The sequence below is a fragment of the Neoarius graeffei genome, chromosome 4 (genome assembly GCF_027579695.1).
Source record: "Neoarius graeffei isolate fNeoGra1 chromosome 4, fNeoGra1.pri, whole genome shotgun sequence".
Classification (NCBI taxonomy): domain Eukaryota; kingdom Metazoa; phylum Chordata; class Actinopteri; order Siluriformes; family Ariidae; genus Neoarius; species Neoarius graeffei.
Window position 1 is genome coordinate 113097285 of NC_083572.1, and position 21000 is coordinate 113118284.

Below are 21000 nucleotides of genomic sequence, written 5' to 3' on the forward strand. Positions count from 1 at the left end.
GGTTTCCCCCACAGTCCAAAGACATGCAGGTTAGGTTAGGTTAACTGGTGACTCTAAATTGAGCGTAGGTGTGAATGTGAGTGTGAATGGTTGTCTGTGTCTATGTGTCAGCCCTGTGATGACCTGGCGACTTGTCCAGGGTGAACCCCGCCTTTCGCCCGTAGTCAGCTGGGATAGGCTCCAGCTCGCCTGCGACCCTGTAGAACAGGATAAAGCGGCTAGAGATAATGAGATGAAACCTTACATTTTTTGTTATGTTCAAGGTTTCACCAACTGTTTCTCACAGATGCCTCCAACATGGCAGTGTTTGCTCAGCTGAATAACAAAGTTTTGCAAAAAGTTGTTCGACAAAAAACTAAAAAAATAAACTCTTATAAACATGTCAACACAAAATGTGTCTTTTTAAAGTATTTCTTTTACTTTCTCTTTCATTATCAATAAAGAAAATCAACTAAACAATGTGTGGTTTTTTTTAAGGTTTAACCATCAACTGTTTCTCACGGATGCCTCCAACATGGCAGTGTTTTGCAAAAAGCTGCTAGACAAAAAAGTAAAAAACTCGTATAAACATGTAAACATAAAATAAGTCTTTTTAAAGTATTTCTCTTTTACTTTCTCTTTTTTACTTTACTTAGGATAAAAATATCCTTTGGCTTACAAATGAACATTGGCAGATAACATATAAGGTGTTTAGTCCACCTTAATAATTACTTCTAAGGCATTCAGGGCCTCAGAAAGCCCAGACACCTCCACCAAATTCAAGGCTAGGTTGTCTGCCCTACATCTTACGCATTCGTTACTTGTGTGCCGTGACCGTGTGATGCAGGTTTTGCATCCAAGGATTGCCCTGCAGCAAGTTGCCAGCATTGGGTCCATCACTGGCCCTGCAAGACAGAGACAAAAAATAATTAGACACCAGGGATGCAACAGTACAATGTGCCTACGGTTCGGTACGGTTCAGGGTTTTAGGGCCACGGGTATGGTTCTACTTCAGCACAATATATAGACAGGAGCACAATATATACACAGGAGTATAAGTTTAAACATACAGTATATCAGAAATGAACCCCATATACTGTATGTATATGTACCAAATTTGATAGTTTTGTATGCATATTTAATATTTAAATTAACTTCTTTTATAGAGGTCTCAGGAAGATATTTCTCCTTTAAAGGCACACACAAAGTTAGGTGATCTGGTCAGTTGACCTTTCATACTGGTCACATGATTTTGACACAGGTTAATCTAGAAAGTCTATTGTTCAATTTTAAAGAAAAAGTTGCCATTTAAACCTAATAGAAACCACTCTGGAGCTTCCAAAAGACAGGAAAAAAAGTTGGTCACTAATGTGATCGCTGGGATTAAATGGGTTAAGGAACACGCCAGCATTTAGGGGAACTAGCCTGTTTGAAAATGTGACAACATACTGTACCTTTACACACACAGCAGCTGAATGCGGCTCTGATATCTTCAGCTTGTTCCTCAGTCAAGATATGTGTACTTCTGGATTCGATGGCCAGCTTGGAGAGTTTTTTGATAGCATCGGTCACATCTGTGAGGGACTGGGCCGCCATAACCACCTCTTCAATTTTTTCATACGCCTCTTGGAGGCCCATTGCATCATCATTTCGGCTAAAAACAAGAACAATATTTGAAGAAGAAACATTACAAAACTCTAAATATATAGTTTTTAAATTATATTGTCCTCAAGTAATCTCAATCAAAAAGCCACTTAAATGTTATAATCAAGCACAGCATGTCAAGCCCAAACAAAATAAAATGGACTGATTTGAAGTTAACTACATTTATAGAAACTATTTTTTGTAAACTTATCACAAATGCACTTAGAGGGTTTTGCATCTGAACCCTTCGTTTCACTAGTTTGCCCTTTAGTGCTTGGTGTACAGTAAAAGCACGTTTGGCATGGTAGCTGGCCTTGGTCCCGGGATGCTTAAAGTGATATCCGCTCGCACCCCCGTGTGTATAGAGGGATGGTAGAGTGGGACCACTAGTGAAATGGAGGAGTAAGGGGAGGAGGTGGGAAAATTCAAGAAGCCTTCACACATGACAGGTGAATGAGCAGGAGGGATTAAATCTCTGAGAAGGCGGGAGAAGGTAAGACAGCTGTCAATCATTCCACGGGCTTCCTCCCGAACTATGTTTTAAAAACAACATTTACATTTTTTGACAGTTCTTTGATTAAGGGTACTTACCTTGATTTCCTTCTTTTCCCTGATTTTAGTTCAGCGAAGTGCATCTCCGGAAGGGCAAGAATTTTTCTCGCATTTTGCTTCCAGTATATGGAGCCTATAGAGAGGACACAGGAATAGTATTTTAGATACATCTATGGATGTATAGGCAATCAGATAAGAAAAAGATCTATTTTTTCCACTGAAATGACCCAGTACTTTTTTTTAGTCATCACCAAAACATTTAAGGACCCCTGATCTACACTACAAAGGCAAAAGTTTTTGTTTTTTTTTTGTATAATACCTCTGGTTCCCTCTGAGTCCAGTATTTCATTTCCCTGCCCATCAGTCAGGATCAGGGGGTCATAGGCCCCTAGGGCATCTTGCACTTTGGCAAGAATGCCCTGAACTGTGGCATCCCCCTCCAGGAATCTGATCACCAGCATTCTGTTGGGTTGCAACCTGCCGTTGACAAGCTCAGCCATGAACACAGATCTAGAATATATTCAAAGGGGTGACATATTAGTAGATACTCATTTACTTCCAAGGCTGTGAAACTACAACAATGCATAAGACAACATGAGAAAAATTCACTGCCAATTAGGTTAACTGGTAAAATTGTGTGTATAATTTATGACAAATTAACATTCAATCAATCAAAATTTATTTAAAGAGGAGACAGTTCATAAGGAACTTTTTCCAGAATCAGTATGACGTAAGGTTCTAAGCTGCCATGTCTATGAGCTGCCGTGCCCCTTTAGGAGACTAGCAGGGGTTCAGAATGAATGGAGTTTAATGGGGAAATTTTAAAAAGTGAAGCCCATTTAGGAGACCGGAATTCCACTTTGTTGCATTGGTGACGAGTAGAATGATTTATCTTGGTTATCATATTGAAATCTTTGGTATAGGGGTGCATAGCAATGCACAATTTAGAGAAGGCTTCATCAGTCATGTAAAACGGCCTGTTATGATCCAATATTCTTTCACATTTGCTGAATAAATGGCAGAAAAATGATGAAGAAGGCACTTAACTGTAGTACAGTCAACATCTGTGGTTGGTTGAAGAGAGCAACTGGACTTGCTTGAAGATTCTTGAAAACGTTTTGCCTCTCATCCTAAAGGCATCCTCAGTTCTGTCTGACTAATAGGGAGTATCCAGTATTTATCCTCTCATGGATCACCATAGAATCCGAATCAGAATGCTGATGGCTGCATTGTAGGTGGCTGATAAAAGATGTCATAGACACCCACCTCTGTTCAGTGATGGTCGTTCCAGGTTGACAAAATGAACGATCCTCTCTGGCTAAAATGTCTGCCAGTTTTCTGGAAGTCCTCTCATACTCCCGCACCAGTCGAAGGGATCTCATCCCAAAGTGCGTAGAAACATATCTGTGACGAATCTCAGTCATCCAGGTACATAGTAATCTGTGGTTGGTTGAAGAGAGTAACTGGACTTGCTTGAAGAGGTGGGTGTCTATGACATCTTTTATCAGCCACCTACAATTGTCATGGTCCTACCTGTGGTTTCCTCTCATCAGTTTACATTCCACTCCTCTCCACTCAGTATTACCTGCCACGCCCGCATGCTCCTTCCCCATCAGGCTCACCTGCTGTCACTTACCATCATTAACTCTCATTTGACTTTCAGTGGCCGTCATTGGCTGTTGCCTATCACCTGCTCCCTTCCCTGTGTGTATTTAAACTGCAGTCCTCCCAAGCTTCAGTGTTAGATCGTCTTTCAAGGCATTGACTCCGTCAACTCTTCAGCCCTGGTAACCTGACCCTGCATTTCTGTCTCCATTCTCGCTACCTGACCTGTGAGACTGTGTTTCAGCCTGTTCCCAAACTCCTGTCTGGCATGCTGTCCTGTCTGCCTGCGGAGAGACTGCCTGAACACCAAGGGCTGTCAGCTTGTAGCCAAACTATTCTGACAACGCCTGATCCTGTCTGATCTTAGAAGCTAAGCAGGGCTGGGCCTGGTTAGTACTTGGATGGGAGACCTCAGACGTCACCAGCCATCCCTGCCTCTCAGTCTTCTTGCCACTGAACTTCACACATACTCCCTTTCCCCTGCTATCAATAAATTCAACATTTAACTTGTGCTCTTGGGTCCTTGTCTGTTTGTCCAGACAACAATGCAGCCATCAGCATTCTGATTCTATGGTGATCCATGAGAGGATAAATACTGGATACTCCCTTTAGTCAGACAGAACTGAGGAAGCCTTTAGGATGAGAGGCGAAACGTTTTCAAGAATCTTCAAGCAAGTCCAGTTGCTCTCTTCAACCAACCACAGATTACTATGTACCTGGATGACTGAGATTCGTCACAGATATACAGTCAACATCCTGTTTTGAGTAGGGGTGGCTCTTTTACCACACAGGCCTGATTGTCTTAGTTACCGTAATTAGGTATAGCAGGTCTTTTCTGGTTAAACATTACTCAAGATTACCCAGACATTGAAATTGAACTGTAACATTGAAAACTACTGACATCCCTAAAAACAATGAAATTACTTAAAACTAAAACTTTAAACTAAAGTTTTATCTGACCACTGCAACTTACCTCTGATATGATTTTGACTGTGTGGCCCTTGGGGGTAGGCCTGCTGATGCACTTGAAGTGGAGGATGCACTGGCACCTTGACGAGCAAAGGCAAAGCGTGGTTGGGGCGGAGGCTGCTCCGTGCACCCCGTACTGGGCTCGGGGGGTCAAATCCACCGAGCTGAAGTACCCGTTCGACAGAAACACAGCCATGTTAGAAGCATCAGTGAGAAACACAGATGATGGTGAAACCTTCAACATAGAAAAAAACACACACACACAATGTCACCAGAGTGTACGTAGCACAGTACCTACACATACACCTCAATAAAACGTCATGATTTCATTTGTGATACGCAGCTGTACCGTCTAGCAGGCGCATACCATAAGCTTGAAAACAATTAAATACCTACATGTAACCGATTTTAATGCATCCCGTTTCTGTAACATAGCGGCTAGCCTACGACCATAGAGGGAAACACGCTTGTAGCTATGCAAACTGCACAGTCCTGTTATTAGCAAATGCAGCCTAAGAAAGCGGTGTTTTTATTATTAACCTTACCTCAAAAATAGTTGCAATTTTGTGTGTTGACATGTCTTCTTCATGTAGATTCACCCGTTTAGGGCCTTTGAAGAGCATGTACTGCATAGCATCCATGATCCATGAACTCGCTGGAGGTCGATCTATCGTCGTCGTCGTGTGTTGTAAGTGAGACATGAGTGAGCGCGAGCCAGGCGGTGTAATTTACTTCCGGGTAAAATATAGGATCAGTCAAATGAAATTCAATAAAGGAATAAATGAATATTACAAAATAAGAAAACGATCAGAAATGTTGTCCACTTTTCTAATACTGCTATTTGATGATGGCAATACATTTCGAAAACAAAATAGAGCCATTTCTGCTTGTATTGTTTTAAATAAAACACCAAGCTGCACCCTTTTTTAAATTTCATCTTTCATTCCAAAATAGAATGCTAATCAATTTTGTCAGTTTCAAATTATTTCAGAGAAAATTGTGGGTTCTTCTTTTTTCATGGAAAGGTATCAGCAAATTTTTCTATGTCTGTATCTGATATCCCTTTTCAACCAACAGGGAATTGAACATTTTTGTGCGCACAACAGATTTTGAATCTGATATAGTAAATCAAAGCTGAAATAAATCAGCTAAATAAACGTTACCTATTATTGTGAAATGACCTCTTATGAAAATAAATATCTTAATTGACTTTAACACGTGTCAGCCCTGTGATGACCTGGCGACTTGTCCAGGGTGAACCCCGCCTTTTGCCCGTAGTCAGCTGGGATAGGCTCCAGCTTGCCTGCGACCCTGTAGAACAGGATAAAGCGGCTACAGATAATGGATGGATGGATGGATGGATGGACTTAACACAATGTATGGTGTGTGTGTGTGTGAGAGAGAGAGAAATGGCTTTTAATTCAGTTTCTTTTATAAACTTTTGATCATAAAAGATTCTCAGCTTCCAAAAAGGGTTTAAATTGGAAGGCTTTCTGATAGAAAAAAAAAACTAGAATATCACTCAGTTCTCAAGTGCTTTAAATGTATGTTATGATCATCATGTGATTTTTGTGAGCTAGATCTTTGACCAGGTGTTAATCACAGAGAGAGAGAGAGAGAGAAGTCATATAGAGTTTACTGCTTCATAAAAAAAGACATATTGGACTGTAAAATACAAAATTAGATCAAGCAGGAGTGTAGTACATTTTACCCATAAAGTTTACACACTCAAATTATTTTCAGCCAACACACCTGACAGAAGCAGTACAAAACCACCACAATGTAAAGAGAAACATTCCACAGTTCTCTTCTACTAATCCCATTTCCAGAAAAGTTGGGATATTTTCCAAAATTCAATAAAAACAAAAATCTGCGGTTTGTTAATTCACGTGCACTTTTATTTAACTGACAAAAGTACAAAGAAAAGATTTTCAATAGTTTTACTGACCAACTTAATTATATTTTGTAAGTATAAACAAAGTTAGAATTTGATGCAGCACACTCAAAAAAGTTGGGACAGAGGCATTATTACCATTGTGTTCCATCACCTTTCCTTTAATAAAATTTTTTAATCACATGGGATTTGAGGATGCTAATTGTTGCAGTTTTGCAATTGGAATTTTTGTCCATTCTTTCTTGATGTAAGACTTCAGCTGTTCAACAGTCCATGGTCACCATTGTCTGATTCTCCTCTTCATGATGCACCACACATTCTCAATAGGAGACAGATCTGGACTGGCAGCAGGCCAGTTGAGCATATGCACTCTATGTCTACGAAGCCACGCTGTTGTAGCTCATGCAGAATGAGGCCTGACATTATCCTGCTCAAATAATCATGAATTTCCCAGGAAGACACGTCATTTTGATGGCAACATATATCTCTAAAATCCCAATATATGCCCCAATATATCAATGGTCCCTTCACACATACATGCAACTCACCTATGCCATAGACATAGACGTATACAACCTTTATTGTCATTCAGTATGCAACAAGTGTACACAGAACGAAATTTCGTTGCAATTTGGCTCAGCACAGAATTAAATATAAAAGTATATTAAAATAGGCAGCAGCAAAAATATTATAAAGTGCAATAGTATAAAGTGACCTAGGAATTGTTCAAGTATAAATAGAAGTTTAGAGTTCAGTTTGATGGGCATTGATCCCCCCCCCACCATCACAGCTACTGGCTTTTGCACCTTTCTCTGATCACAAACTGGATGGTCGTGTTCACCTTTGGCACTGAGAACTGAATGTCCAGTTTTCCTGAAAACGAGCTGAAATGTGACTCATCTGACCACAGCACACGTTTCCACTGTCTTTCAGCCCATCTGAGATGAGTTCAGGCCCAGAGAAATCAGCAGCGTTTCTGTATAGTATTGATGAATGGCTTCCTCTTTGTGTAATACAGTTTCAGGTTGCGTTTCTGGATGCAGCGGTGCACTGTTAAGTGATAACGGTTTTCTGAAGTCCTCCCGAGCCCATGTGGCTATATTTATCACATTAGCATGACGGTTTCTCAGGCAGTGCCACCTGAGGGCTCGAAGGTCACACACAGTGTATTAGCATACTGTATGTTCAGTACAACAAAATGTTTTTTAGTGCAAGCAGAATGTAAGAAGTTCTGATGTATCTCTCAGCTTTCCATCAGAAGGTTTTTTTTTGTACTTTTGATCCATTTTCACTTCCCTTACAGTAAAAGGCATCTTTGTGGTTGTAAGTGGAAGTTTAGAGAAAGAGCTGGTCGAGATGGTGAGGTATCAGTTTCTTTCATGTTGCTACCAAAGGTGGACAAAGTACCCAATTCATTACTTAACTCAAAGTACAGATCCCACTGGTCAAATGTTACTCTGATATAAGTGAAAGTTGTCCAGTCAAAATTTTACTTAAAGTGCCATTCCACCATTGGATGTATTCTTTGGCATAAAATACAATATAGTTTATGACAACATGACTAGACAGAGAAATCTTTTAGCTTCAAAATGATATATCAAACATAATTTTTTGACAACGACAAGTATATTAATTTTGCGACCAAAGTCACCTACCCTTTTCATTTCCGCATGGTAGTGAAACGTGATGTCATCGGCAGGTTCCCCTTCTTGTGTACCATGTGTCGGTCTATTTTTAGACCAGGAAACCCCCAAAGTGAGAGAGTCATTTCTCCTCGTATATGGGGGCCAAAAAAATTGTGAAAAATTTTGAGTTAATCTTTCAGTTAGCTAGATTTATTGGTATTAGCTAGATTTATTGGTATTATTTTTATCGCGTTCTATCCGCCATTGCTGATAATGTGTGCCACGTCACACGTCACGTGGTACACAAGAAGGGGAACCTGCCGATGACATCACGCGCGGAAATTAAAAGGGTAGGTGACTTTGGTCGCAAAATCAATATACTTGTCGTTGTCAAAAAATTATGTTTGATATATCATTTTGAAGCTAAATGATTTCTCTATCTAGTGATACCGTTTATATATGTTGTCAAAATATATTGTATTTTATGCCAAAGAATACATCCAATGGTGGAATGGCACTTTAAGCTAAAGTACTGAAGTATTTGCTTTTAAAAATACTTCAGTATTAAAAGTACATTTTCTGTCAGTGCATTGTTGTATTATTGCCACAACACTTACAAAACTTAATGCCTCTGAAGTAACCGACTGGATTTACTGACTTGTAGAACCTGTAGAAGAAACACCTGGTAGAACGTTACAAAATGAAACACGACTGAACTGAAAAAGAGCCATTGTCTTTTTCATTTTCTTTATTGTCAGGCTCCTCCCCACCCCCACAAACTAGCATGGTGTTCTGACCCAGCTCTGGCAGTGTGTGCACATGTATGTGTGTGTTAATCAGGAAGACAGTGGAATAGCTGTAAACGCAGCTTGCTCAGAAAATAAAAATGACAATCCAACCTGCTTTAAACCCAGGTCCACACCTTGAGCTTGGCGGCATGGTGGTGTAGTGGTTAGCACGGTCGCCTCACAGCAAGAAGGTTCTGAGTTCGAACCCAGCGGCCGGCGAGGGCCTTTCTGTGTGGGGTTTGCATGTTCTCCCTGTGTCTGCGTGGGTTTCCTCCGGGTGCTCCGGTTTCCCCCACAATCCAAAGACATGTAGTTAGGTTGACGTGGGGCGGCCTTGGGCTGAGGTGCCCTTGAGCGAGGTACTGAACCCCTGACTGCTCCCTGGGCGCTGTAGTGTGGCTGCCCACTGCTCTGAGTGTGTGTGTGCGCGCGTGTGTTCACTGCTTCAGATGGGTTAAATGCAGAGGATGAATTTCACTGTGCTTGAAGTGTGCATGTGAAGAATAAAAAATAAGGCTTAATAACGGCCCAACAGCAACACTGCTTTAAGCAAGCCAATCATCTGACATCAAAACAAAAAATTCCAACAATTTGCTGTGACTGACTAGTACAATACTGTCCATCTCACAGGTCTCTTGTGTGTGTGCGTGCATGCACACATGCGTAAGTGTATGTTTTCATGCACATATGAAGCTGCCTGTGGAATCATGATGGTTTAATGTTAAGCTAGCTAGTCAGTGACCCTCCACCTGACATGCTAGCAAAATCTTTTCAAACTTGAAATCATATTGGGTAGTTAACATTACTAGAAAAGAAAGATTTCTATGTTCTGTTTATTTGGCAAGTTTATTTGTTTATTATTATGCTAAAACATGTTTCTGAAGGCATTTCAGATAAGTTAACATTATTCATGTTAGCATAACTCCATTTTTACATGGTAACTAACAGTTAGCAAGTTAACTAGCTATGTGTAAACGTTAGCCGTGGACAAGGCGATGGCAACTTGGTGGGCAAATCCATAGAAAGTTATTTGACTAATCAGACTGCACAGCTATTGCAACATTATCACTAGCTCTAAAAGCACAGACAACTTCATTGCAAGCTTTCTCTTGGAATAAAACATTTACAGACCTCAGTATGCTTCTGCAGGTGGGACGGCAAGGTTTTGTAGGCTGTGATGTGGTTTGCTTTAGGCAAACAAAGCAAACATTTAAAACCAAATGACTCTTTATTCCTTTCAGAAAACAAAAACATGGGTTCTAGCTATAGCCATGAGTGCGTTCATTCCGCAGAAGAACCACCTCCTTTCATTCTGCCATCAACTGATCGTGTTCAAATAACGCTGCAGAAAAATCATTGATCTTGATTTTATCCAGTCTATGGATGTGACGTGACCCTAGTGATTACTGATCAGCTGTCTCAGTGTCACCTGCGAAAAAAACCCAATCATGTTTTAGAAAAGAAAAAAACATCCACTTTCAAAGCTGCTTCATAGTAACGAGTAACAAGGACCTTGATAGAAATGTAGTGGAGTAAAAAGTACAATATTTGTCTTTCAAATGTAGTGAAGTTAAAGTCATAAGTTGCCAAAAATATAATACTCAAGTAAAGTACAGATACTCAAAAAGTGCACTTAAGTACAGAACTCAAGTAAATGTATTTCGTTACTGTCCACCTCTGGTTGCTACACACTAAACATTCCAACTCTAGAATAATTATGATCACAGTCTTCTTTTGGTTGCTCCTGTTAGAGAAGCACACAGTGGATCATCCTTCCCTATTTATGATCTGCATATTTGATTTGGTATAGGTTTTACGCCAGATGCCCTTCCTGATGCAACCCTCCCAATCTATCTGCGCTTGAGACCGGCAGTAAATACGCACCTGGAGGAAACCCGCACAGACATGGGGAGAACATGCAAACTTCACGCAGAAAGGCCCCCGTTGGCCGTGAGGTTTGAACCCAGAACCTTCTTGCTGTGAGGTGACAGTGCGAACCACCACTGTGCTAACCGTGCTGCCCCAATACACCCAAAAACACTATACACATTGATAATTATTCAAATTAATGCAGTTTATAATAACTACAATCAAAATAAACTGCGTTAATTTGAATAATTATCTATGTGTGAAGTGTTTTTCTATCAGAAAGGGTGCCAAGAAGAACCATTCAGAAACCTGAGATCCCTCAGTTCTCCAACAAAACTTAAAGAACCCTTGAAGAACCAAAGTACCAAGATAGTTTCATTAAATGTTAAACTACAGGTTCTAGGTGTTAAGAAGAAAATAATGAGCAATAATTTGGAGTTTGTACTGCACACTTCCACAGTTAATACACACACTCGGGGTTTTAGTAAGATTTACTGGGGAATAAAGGGTTCTATCTGGAACCTCTAAGGGTTCACTTGTTCAGAGGAACAACCAAAGAACTCAGACCACAGTGGTTCTGAGATAATGTCACAAATATGATGTGCTCGTGTCGAGCAGTGAGGTGTAGCATTTCCTCATGTCTGTCAATTCCCATCATCAGATTCCTGTTTTTGTTTCAAAGTCCTTTAAAAAGAGAAGTATGTGTGTTTGTGTACTGTATATGTGTGTAGGTTAAATGTAAAGCAGATGATGCAGTCCTTCCCCTCATACACACATCCATCAAACTTCTCTACACATTACTGCAACTGAATGAATGCTGCATTCAAGTAAATCTTGTAACTTGGAATTTCTGACTTCCAGCTAGGAAAAACTAAGGAACACACCCCCTCAACTCAGAATTCCTACTCAGAAAGTCAGGAAGACATCTTCAACATTGAGTTGACTGCATAGAATGGCCACGGCACCATAAATAAACAATAAATAAAAATTACTTCATTATGTTTAAATGACTTTATAGTCGTATACTTTAGTTTAATCATCACAGGCACATTAGTGGGTTACATCTCTAACACTGTCCTTCAGTTCACTGTTCTGAGAAAATAAATACATTATAAACTCATTATCAGTAAAGTTAGCCGAGTAGCTTTTTTGCTATAAAAATATCCATGTTTTTCTTAATTTGTATTTTTAAAAATGATGCAAATCCGACTCAGATTTCCCACTTCCGAAACACTTCCGGGGACACAGTGAAAGTATAAACCACCACATGAATATTCAGGATTACAATTTTCACTCACTATTAAAAATGTACAGATAAAAATACACATAATTAAATATGTAATTTGTGCATTCAGAAAACATTTCAAAATTATTTTTACTTCCAATTTGATTATTTCACAGAAAATTTCAAATATTCACAAATAATTTAGGCGCATATTTTATAGTTTAAGTTTAAATGATGTTCAAGAATGTGGATGTTCATGGAAATAAATAAATAAATAAATAAAGTATTGTAAATAGGGTGGCACGGTGGTGTAGTGGTTAGCATTGTCACCTCGCAGCAAGAAGGTTCTGGGTTCGAGCCCCGTGGCTGGCGAGGGCCTTTCTGTGTGGAGTTTGCATGTTCTCCCCGTGTCCGCGTGGGTTTCCTCCGGGTGCTCCGGTTTCCCCCACAGTCCAAAGACATGCAGGTTAGGTTAACTGGTGACTCTAAGTTGAGCGTAGGTGTGAATGTGAGTGTGAATGGTTGTGTGTCTTTGTGTGTCAGCCCTGCGATGACCTGGCGACTTGTCCAGGGTGAACCCCGCCTCTCGTCCATAGTCAGCTGGGATAGGCTCCAGCCCGCCCGCGACCCTGCACAGGATAAGTAGCTACAGATGATGGATGGATAGATGGATGGGTTGTAAGTAATATTTTTTAAAACATTGGGCTTCTGCCTGAAATCTTGAAAATGCAAATAGATTTTGCTCATTGTAGAGACAGTTGCGATAAAACTAGGCATATCAGACGCTCGATGGCTGTGCTGTGAAAATTGTTCATGCAGACGCTCATCTAAGTTTCCAAATCTGTCATTACTTAACTCTTGAATATTTTCTATCATGAATAGTCTCATTAAAAATCTTATAATCTCTGCTTTCCAAAGAAATGTATCTGGTTAAGATCTGTTCAGTACTTTGGGAGTAATGGCAGGTTGAAGTCGGTACAACAGAGTAAAAACTCTGCTCGCAGGACGTCGGGAAACTGCCGGTGCTTTTCTTTTTGAGTCCCAGGAAAGCGGTCAGGCTCTCTCTCTCTCTCTCTTCTGATCAGATCAATCAGATCACTTTTATAGGGATGTTCTCTCGCTCTCACTGTTTCTGATGGAGGATTTAGCAAAATTTTCCCTCTGCTAGTTTTGATGTTCTGATTCACAGGAGACTTTGAAGTGACTTTCCATAGCTTTACCTACTTATTTTTTCAAACTGATTTGTGTAAATAAATAACTATTTTAGAATATAACTGGAGTTGTTTTGATGAAAAATATTGAGATCTTAGTGGTTGGAATGAGATTTTAAAAAACCAGAAGTCAGAAACACGAGTTTCAGTTCAGTGAATGTGAATTGTTTATTGGATGTGGATCAGATAGGTTTTTTTGAGGTTCAAGTCAAGTCTTCAAGTAATTTTATTTATACCCAAAGATAAACTTGTTTTGCAGTGAAGTGAGTCAGCTTTCTCTTCCACACACGCCAAACAACACTTAAAACATCTAACAAAAAACACATAAAACACAGCGTGATAAACATATCACATTAAAAAAAAACATGATAAAAAAAATGTGACATAAAAGCCCACATGAAGCTAAGACTTATTAAAAAGGCTTATGGCAGCAGGAACAAAACTGTTTTTATAACGCTTGGTTTTACATTGTGGTATTTTATATCTACGTCCTGACGGGAGAGGCTGGAACTCACAATGTAGTGGGTGAGAAGCGTCCTTTAAAATTGATCCAGATATCCTCTGTACCTGTCTGGAGTACAGTGGTTCTGGATTTAACTGCATCTCTCCCGTCAGCTTACTGGACCACTTCACTATTCGGTTCAGGCAATTCTTATTTTTAGACGACAGATTAACAAACCAAGACACCAAGCAGAAAGATAAAACTGATTCAATAAAAGCACGATAAAACCTTGAAAGCTGTGAATATTAATCAAAATAATCATTTATATTCTTTCATATAAACACTAGTCGGCCCTACTGACAAATACAAAGGCCGATAGAGCACAAAGAGGGGATTAGAAATAATCTTTTATTACTTGTTTATTTTGATAGAGAATGGTAGACGTGAGACATTCAGTGCTTATTTATGTATATTTTATAATTAACATTGATTTCTCCTTCTTTGTGATGTATAAATGAGAGTTAAAATCAGCTTTATATTGCATAAATAAAGCCATTTGGTGAAACTTTGAAGAAGAGAGTGTACTGATTTAACATTTTACCTAATTAGCATAAGTAATGCTAATTAAATACTAATTTGCATAATTTTTGTGGTTTTTTTTACTAATTATTGGTTTTTATATATTTTAATTCTGTAAAAAGTACATTGTTCAGCATTCAATTCTGAATTCACTGAGAGCAGTTTCAAGGGATTTGGACTGAATTTTCACCTGACATACTTAATAAAAGTGTACAGTTAAAACTGCTATATCGAAAAAGGAGAAAAATACATTTTTACCACACAACAATGTTAAAATAGCTTATACTCAGAAAAATCACAATTTTTGCCCATTTGTCTGACCTTAAAACCATTTTTTTTTTTTAAAGAACAGGAGATGTATTCGTCGCTCAGCTCTCTGGGTATCTCAGTGGTTTATAAAACCTTTAGTTTACTGATGCACTGAGAAAACATTCAGCTATAAATGTAGAAATTACAGGTAGAGCTGCGTTCTTTTCTGGGATTATTGTATTCCTTTAAACTTTGGCGTCTCAGCAGTAAACTGAGGAGATTTTAATGGTGTAATGTGACCAGTTCACAATAACAGAACCTCTGTACGGTATAGGTCAGTGTTCTATACTCTGTGTTCCGAGTCGTGACGTGGACATTCACTCATGGAGCATTGTGTTGTGGTGTGTTTCAAACCCGTCACACACTGAGAAACATCGGTGCAGTGAAGAACGTACAGAATTACACACAGCAGAGTACAATACGATGACAAAATGTTCCTTTTTCAGAGAACAGTTAGAAGTGGAACCATTTTGGGACCATTTAAAACCATTTAAGAACCCTGGAAAAAGGTAAAATCCTGATAGGTTCTAGGTATTATCAAGAAAATTATGAGCAATAATCTGGAGTTTGTTCCACATACTTACCCACACTCCCAGGAAAAAAAGGGCTCTTCAAGTGATAATGAAAGGTTCTAAAAAGTGGAACCCTTTCTGACAGGAAAAGACAGTCGTCCCTTTGGGGGAACGCTTAAAGGTTCTACATACTGTGTAAGAATTTCATTCAAAAAGTATTTTAGAAACCAAGAACCCTTAATAATTTAATGAATTTATAATGAACCCCCTGGTTCTCCCCCCCCAGGAGTGTGTGCATTAAATGCGAATGTGTACAAACTCCAAATGACTGCTCATTATTTCCTTAGAATCTGTCAGGAGTTTAACATTTACCGTAATGGTACTCTGAGTTGTATAACACTTTGTTGTATGGTTCTATGAAGAACATTTTCAAAGGGTTCTTCAAGAGAGGACAACCAAAGAACTCTTACAAGGTGAGTCAGAAAAGTAACAGGACTTAGTGTGCTTCTTCGATGTGAGGGGCATCGTCCACATAGAGTTCTTGTCACAGGGCCAGACGATCAACCAGTATGTCTACAAAGAGATCCTGCGGTGTTTGTTTCATTCAGTGCGTGAGAAGAGGTGAGAGTTGTGGGAGGACAACTCGTGGTTGCTTCACCATGACAATGCGTCGGCTCACAACGCCCTGAGCATCCGGCAGGTCCTTGCCGAGAAGAACATTGCCGTGCTGAAGCAACCTCCTTACTTACCTGACCTGACTCCATGTGATTTTTTTCCTTTTCCCCCAAGCTCAAGGGTTCATCAAGGGGACCTGTTTTCTGGATGTGGAAGCCATGAAGAGGGCCGTGATGACGGAGCTGCGGAGAATCCCGGGAGAATCCTTCCAGGAGTGCATGGAGGCATGGCGGAGAAGGATGAGAAAGTGCATTAGACTGGAGGGGGATTATTTCAAAGGGGAAAACTTGTAGTTTGTAGTTTGGATTTGACATAATTTTTTTGTGACCCCAGTCCTATTTCTTTTCTGACACACCTGCAAAGATTCCAAATTTTTAACAATATACACCTGAAGGATGAAGGGCATTGACACCAGACAGATGCAGAAACATCTGCACTAGTTTAGCATTTCAACAATTTTGGAGCTAATTGTTGTGTGAATAGTGTCGCATTCAGCCATGTAAGTGTTACCATTTGAGAAGAACCCTGAACACATTCTGGTTTGGAAGAGAAATAAGCCCTCTCTGACCAGAGGAGTAGGTCTGAGACAATACCATTCTGGCATATTCACCTCGTGTATTCACCCCGATGCTCTATTCACACCTGTACTCAGGTAGCCATGCTCACCAATCAACACAGACATTGAAATCACTGGAGATATTTTTTTAATGGATCATATTGACACCGGGCAGATGCAGAAACTCTGCACTAGATTAGCATTTCAACAATTTTGGAGCTAATTGTGTAAATAATGCCGCATTCAGCCATATACACTATGTGCACAATTATTAGGCAAGTTGTATTCCTGATGATTAATTTTATCGTTGAACAAATACAGTGCTCTCAGTCAATCCAAATTGTTAATAAACCTAAAACCAGAATGATTAACAAAGGAAAGGGGAGTTTAGGCCTTCTCAGGGGAATATATAAGTGTGCACAATTATTAGGCAACATTTAGTGTGCAGAATTATTATGCAACTAAATGAAAAGCTTAAAGTTTCCCATCTCACTTGTTTATTTTAATTTTCAGTGTAACAAATAAACAATTCAGAATTAACAAATAAACACTTCTAGCATTTCAAAAATATTCAGTGACCAATATAGCCACCCTTCTTTTCAATAACTGCCATGAGCCTTCCATCCAGTCTGTTAGTTTTTTTATTTGTTGACGATCAACTTTTTGTGCAGGAGCAACCACGGCCTCCCAAATGCTATTCAGAGTGGTGTATTGTCTTCCCTCGCTGTAAATCTCATGCTTAAGAAGGGGCCACAAGTACTCAATAGGGTTTAAGTCAGGTGAGGAAGGGGGCCATGTCATTACTTTGTCATCTTTAAGGCCTTTGTGGGCTCGCCAAGCAGTGGAGTACTAGGGTGCATGTGATGGTGCATTGTTCTGCATAACAATCATGGCCTTCTTGAATGATGCAGACTTCTTCCCATACCACTGCTTGAAGAATGTATCTTTTAGAAACTGGCAGTAGGTTTGGGAGTTGATGTTAAGTCCATCTTCAACCTGAAATGGTCAAACTAGCTCATCCTTAATAATAGCAGCCCATGCCATTACCCCTCCACCACCTTGCTGGTGTCTGAGTCCAAGTGCCCTGTGTCCATTAGTTATCCAGCTATGGGCCCATCCATCTGGTCTATCCAGAGTCACTCTCATTTCATCCGTCCATAAAACCTTTGGAAAATCTGTCTTCAGATATTTCTTGGCCCAATCTTGACATTTCAACTTGTGAGTCTTGTTTAGTGGTGGTCGTGTTTCAGCCTTCCTTACCTTGGCCATGTCTCTGAGCACCGAACACCTTGTCCTTCCGGACACTCCAGGTCGGTTGCAGTTCTAGAATATTGTGGCACTGGAGGATAATGGGTTCCTGGTAGCTTCATGTTTAATCCTTCTCAAGTCTTTTGCAGTTAATTTGTGTCTTTTCTTCTCCACACATTTTTTGCGACCCTGTTGACTATTTGCAACAAAACGTTTGATTGTTCTGTGCTCACATTTCTATAGCTTAGCTATTTCAAGAGTGCTGCATCCCTCTGATAGGCATTTTACAATTTTTGTCTTTTCAGTGTCTGTTAAATCTCTTTTTTGGCCCATTTTGCCTGAGATAAAGAAGCTGCCTAATAATTATGCACACCTTAATATAGGGTATTAATGACTTTAGGTCACACCCTCCCTCATTACACAAATAAATACCACCTGAGAATGCTTAAATCCAATTAGCATTCAAGTGTATCTAGCTTGCGGTTGGAAAACATGCATAGAAATAATGGTAGGGTCAGAGTACTCACTTGCCTAATAATTGTGCACACAGTGTAAGTGTTGCCATGGTGACAGTATCACATGTTGTGTCTACAGCACATGGCCAAAGTTATCAGTTTATATCAAAACATATCAGGAGTGCCAGTCCTCTCAAAACAATACTTTTTTTTTAATATAGTCAGCAGATATTCGCCGTTTGTACAGCTAACATTAGCATACCTTTGTGTTACTTCAATAGATTTGTTTATTACAGTTTATTCCTGCCATTGTCACTGGCCTTATTTTACAGGAACACGCGGGTTTTTGTTGACTATCAAAATGTAAACACAGCATAAGCACTTAAGTAGAAGAAGTAACCTTTATTCATCACATGCACACTTCAAGCAGTGAAATTCATCCTCTGCATTTAACCCATCTGAAGCAGTGAACACACGCACACACTCAGAGCAGTGGGCAGCAACACCAGAGCGCCCGGGGAGCAGTCAGGGGTTCGGTACCTCGCTCAAGGGCACCTCAGCCCAAGGCCGCCCCACGTCAACCTAACTGCATGTCTTTGGACTGTGGGGGAAACCGGAGCACCCGGAGGAAACCCACGCGGACACGGGGAGAACATGCAAACTCCACACAGAAAGGCCCTCGCCGGCTGCTGGGTTTGAACCCGGAACCTTCTTGCTTCTTGCTCCAAGACATTCTGCCAAAGTTTTTCTGGAAGAGTTTGGTAAACTGTTGTCAGTCATTTGCTTAGAGTTTGACTGTCTTATTATATTTGGGGATTTTAACTTGCATGTAGATAATCCTGAAAACACTTATGCCAGAGAACTACTTGCACTTATTGACAACTTCAACCTAGTACAACATGTACAGGGGCCGACCCACTCTCGTGGTCACACCCTTGACCTCGTTATCGCAAAGGGTCTTACTGTTTCTACTACTGTTGTTGACCTGGCCTTATCTGATCATTTCTGTGTTTTCTCTGATGTTTCTATGTCTCCTCACATTCAGAACAGCTCAATGACTATGGGTAGGAGAGTCATAAACGACAACACGTGTTCTCATTGAGCAAGCACTCTCACGGATCTCAACTAAAATGTCAGACTCTGTAGATGATTTACTGGAAATTTTTTATTTAAATATGACCCAAATTATGGATGATATTGCTCCATTCAAAATCAAAAGAGTCAATGACAAGCAGAAAGCACCATGGAAGCAGTACCCGGCTGTTAAACTGCTAAAGAGAGAATGTAGAAAGACTGAAAGAAAATGGCGCAAATCTAAACTTCACATCCATAATCAAATCCATAAGGAGATGCTTTGTAAATATAATTATGAAATTCGTAAAGCAAGACAGTCTTTCTTCTCCAACATCATCAACAGGAATATGAACAATGCCCGTGTGCTATTTTCAACAATAGAGAAGCTAACTAATCCCCCACCACAATTAGCACCTGAACTTCCCTCAGTTAATAAATGCAATGAGTTTGCATCCTTCTTTAAAGGTAAAATTGATAAAATACGGCAGAATATTGTTCATAATATATCTCAGTTGCAAATAACTGAAAAGCTGCAATCACCAGTGACACAGACAGATAACTTCAACAGAATGTCAGAATTTTGTTTGACTGATTACGAGACTCTTGAAAAAACTGTACAAAATCTCAGTTCCTCAACATCTGAATTGGACATTCTGCCCACCAACTTTTTTAAGTCTGTTCTTCACCTCATAATTACAGATGTGCTTCAGATCATAAATACATCCCTAGAGACTGGCATTGTTCCTGTGTCCTTGAAAAAAAGCCGTTGTAAAGCCCCTACTTAAAAAGAATAATCTGGATGCTTCAGTATTGAACAACTACAGGCCAATATCAAATCTACCATTCATCGGGAAAATCCTTGAAAAAATTGTCTTTAATCAATTAACTGCCTTCTTGATATCAAACAGCTGTTTTGATAACTTTCAGTCAGGATTTCGTGCCAATCATAGCACTGAAACAGTGCTGATTAAAGTTATAAATGACATACGTCTTAATACTGATGCAGGCAAAACATCGGTCCTGGTGTTACTGGACCTCAGTGCAGCTTTTGATACTGTTGATCACAACATACTGCTATATCGACTTGAACACTGGGTTGGGTTGACTGGTAAAGTTATCAATTGGTTAAAATCATACTTAAAAGATAGAAGCTTCTTTGTTACCCTGGGAAATTGTACCTCAACATCAATGTCCTTGACCTGTGGTGTCCCCCAGGGGTTGATTCTTGGACCATTACTATTCAACCTTTATATGCTCCCACTTGGACAAATTATCAAGAACAACTCAATTTTGTATCACTGCTATGCAGATGACACCCAAATTTATTTTGCTCTATCACCTAATGATTATGCCCCCCTTGAATGTCTCTACCAGTGTATCGACCAAATCAACAACCGGATGTCACAAAATTTTCTTCAGCTGAACACAGATAAAACAGAAGTAATTCTATTTGGGGAAAAAAGATGAAAGACTCAGGATTACCACTATTCTTGACACAAAGGGGATTAAAACAAAATATATGGTTAAAAATCTTGGTGTTTTCATTGACAGCGAGCTAAACTTTGACAGTCACATGAAAGCAATCACTAAATCGGCATTTTATCACCTAAAAAACATTTCCAAACTAAGAGGACTTATGTCAAAAAATGATCTGGAAAAACTAATACATGCCTTCATCTCTAGTAGGGTTGATTACTGCAATGGCCTTTTCACAGGCCTGCCAAAAAAGACCATCAAACGACTTCAGCTGGTTCAAAATGCAGCGGCTAGGGTTCTCACACGAACAAAA

General features: G+C 39.7%; 2 protein-coding genes across 3 annotated transcripts in view; both read right to left on the reverse strand.

Annotated features, from left to right (window-relative positions):
- Positions 1–654: 654 nt before the first annotated feature.
- Positions 655–4896, reverse strand: LOC132885509 (uncharacterized). Its single transcript, XM_060920225.1, has 5 exons — positions 4754–4896; positions 2495–2685; positions 2215–2308; positions 1434–1633; positions 655–884 (listed from the first exon to the last, which is right to left on the reverse strand). Exons 2-5 carry the CDS (start codon positions 2673–2675, stop codon positions 691–693), a joined length of 669 nt encoding a protein of 222 aa, XP_060776208.1. The 5' UTR covers positions 2676–2685; positions 4754–4896; the 3' UTR covers positions 655–690.
- The window catches only part of stat2 (signal transducer and activator of transcription 2), an 82736-nt gene continuing 66587 nt past the window's right edge, over positions 4852–21000 (reverse strand). Inside the window, exon 25 of one of the 2 annotated variants that reach the window (XM_060920224.1) lies at positions 4852–4984. In XM_060920224.1, coding sequence (XP_060776207.1) covers positions 4956–4984 — 29 coding nt within the window. In that variant the 3' untranslated portion in view covers positions 4852–4955. Of the gene's footprint in view, positions 4985–18682; positions 18886–21000 lie in introns of those variants that run through there. The other variant, XM_060920221.1, reaches the window with a different exon arrangement.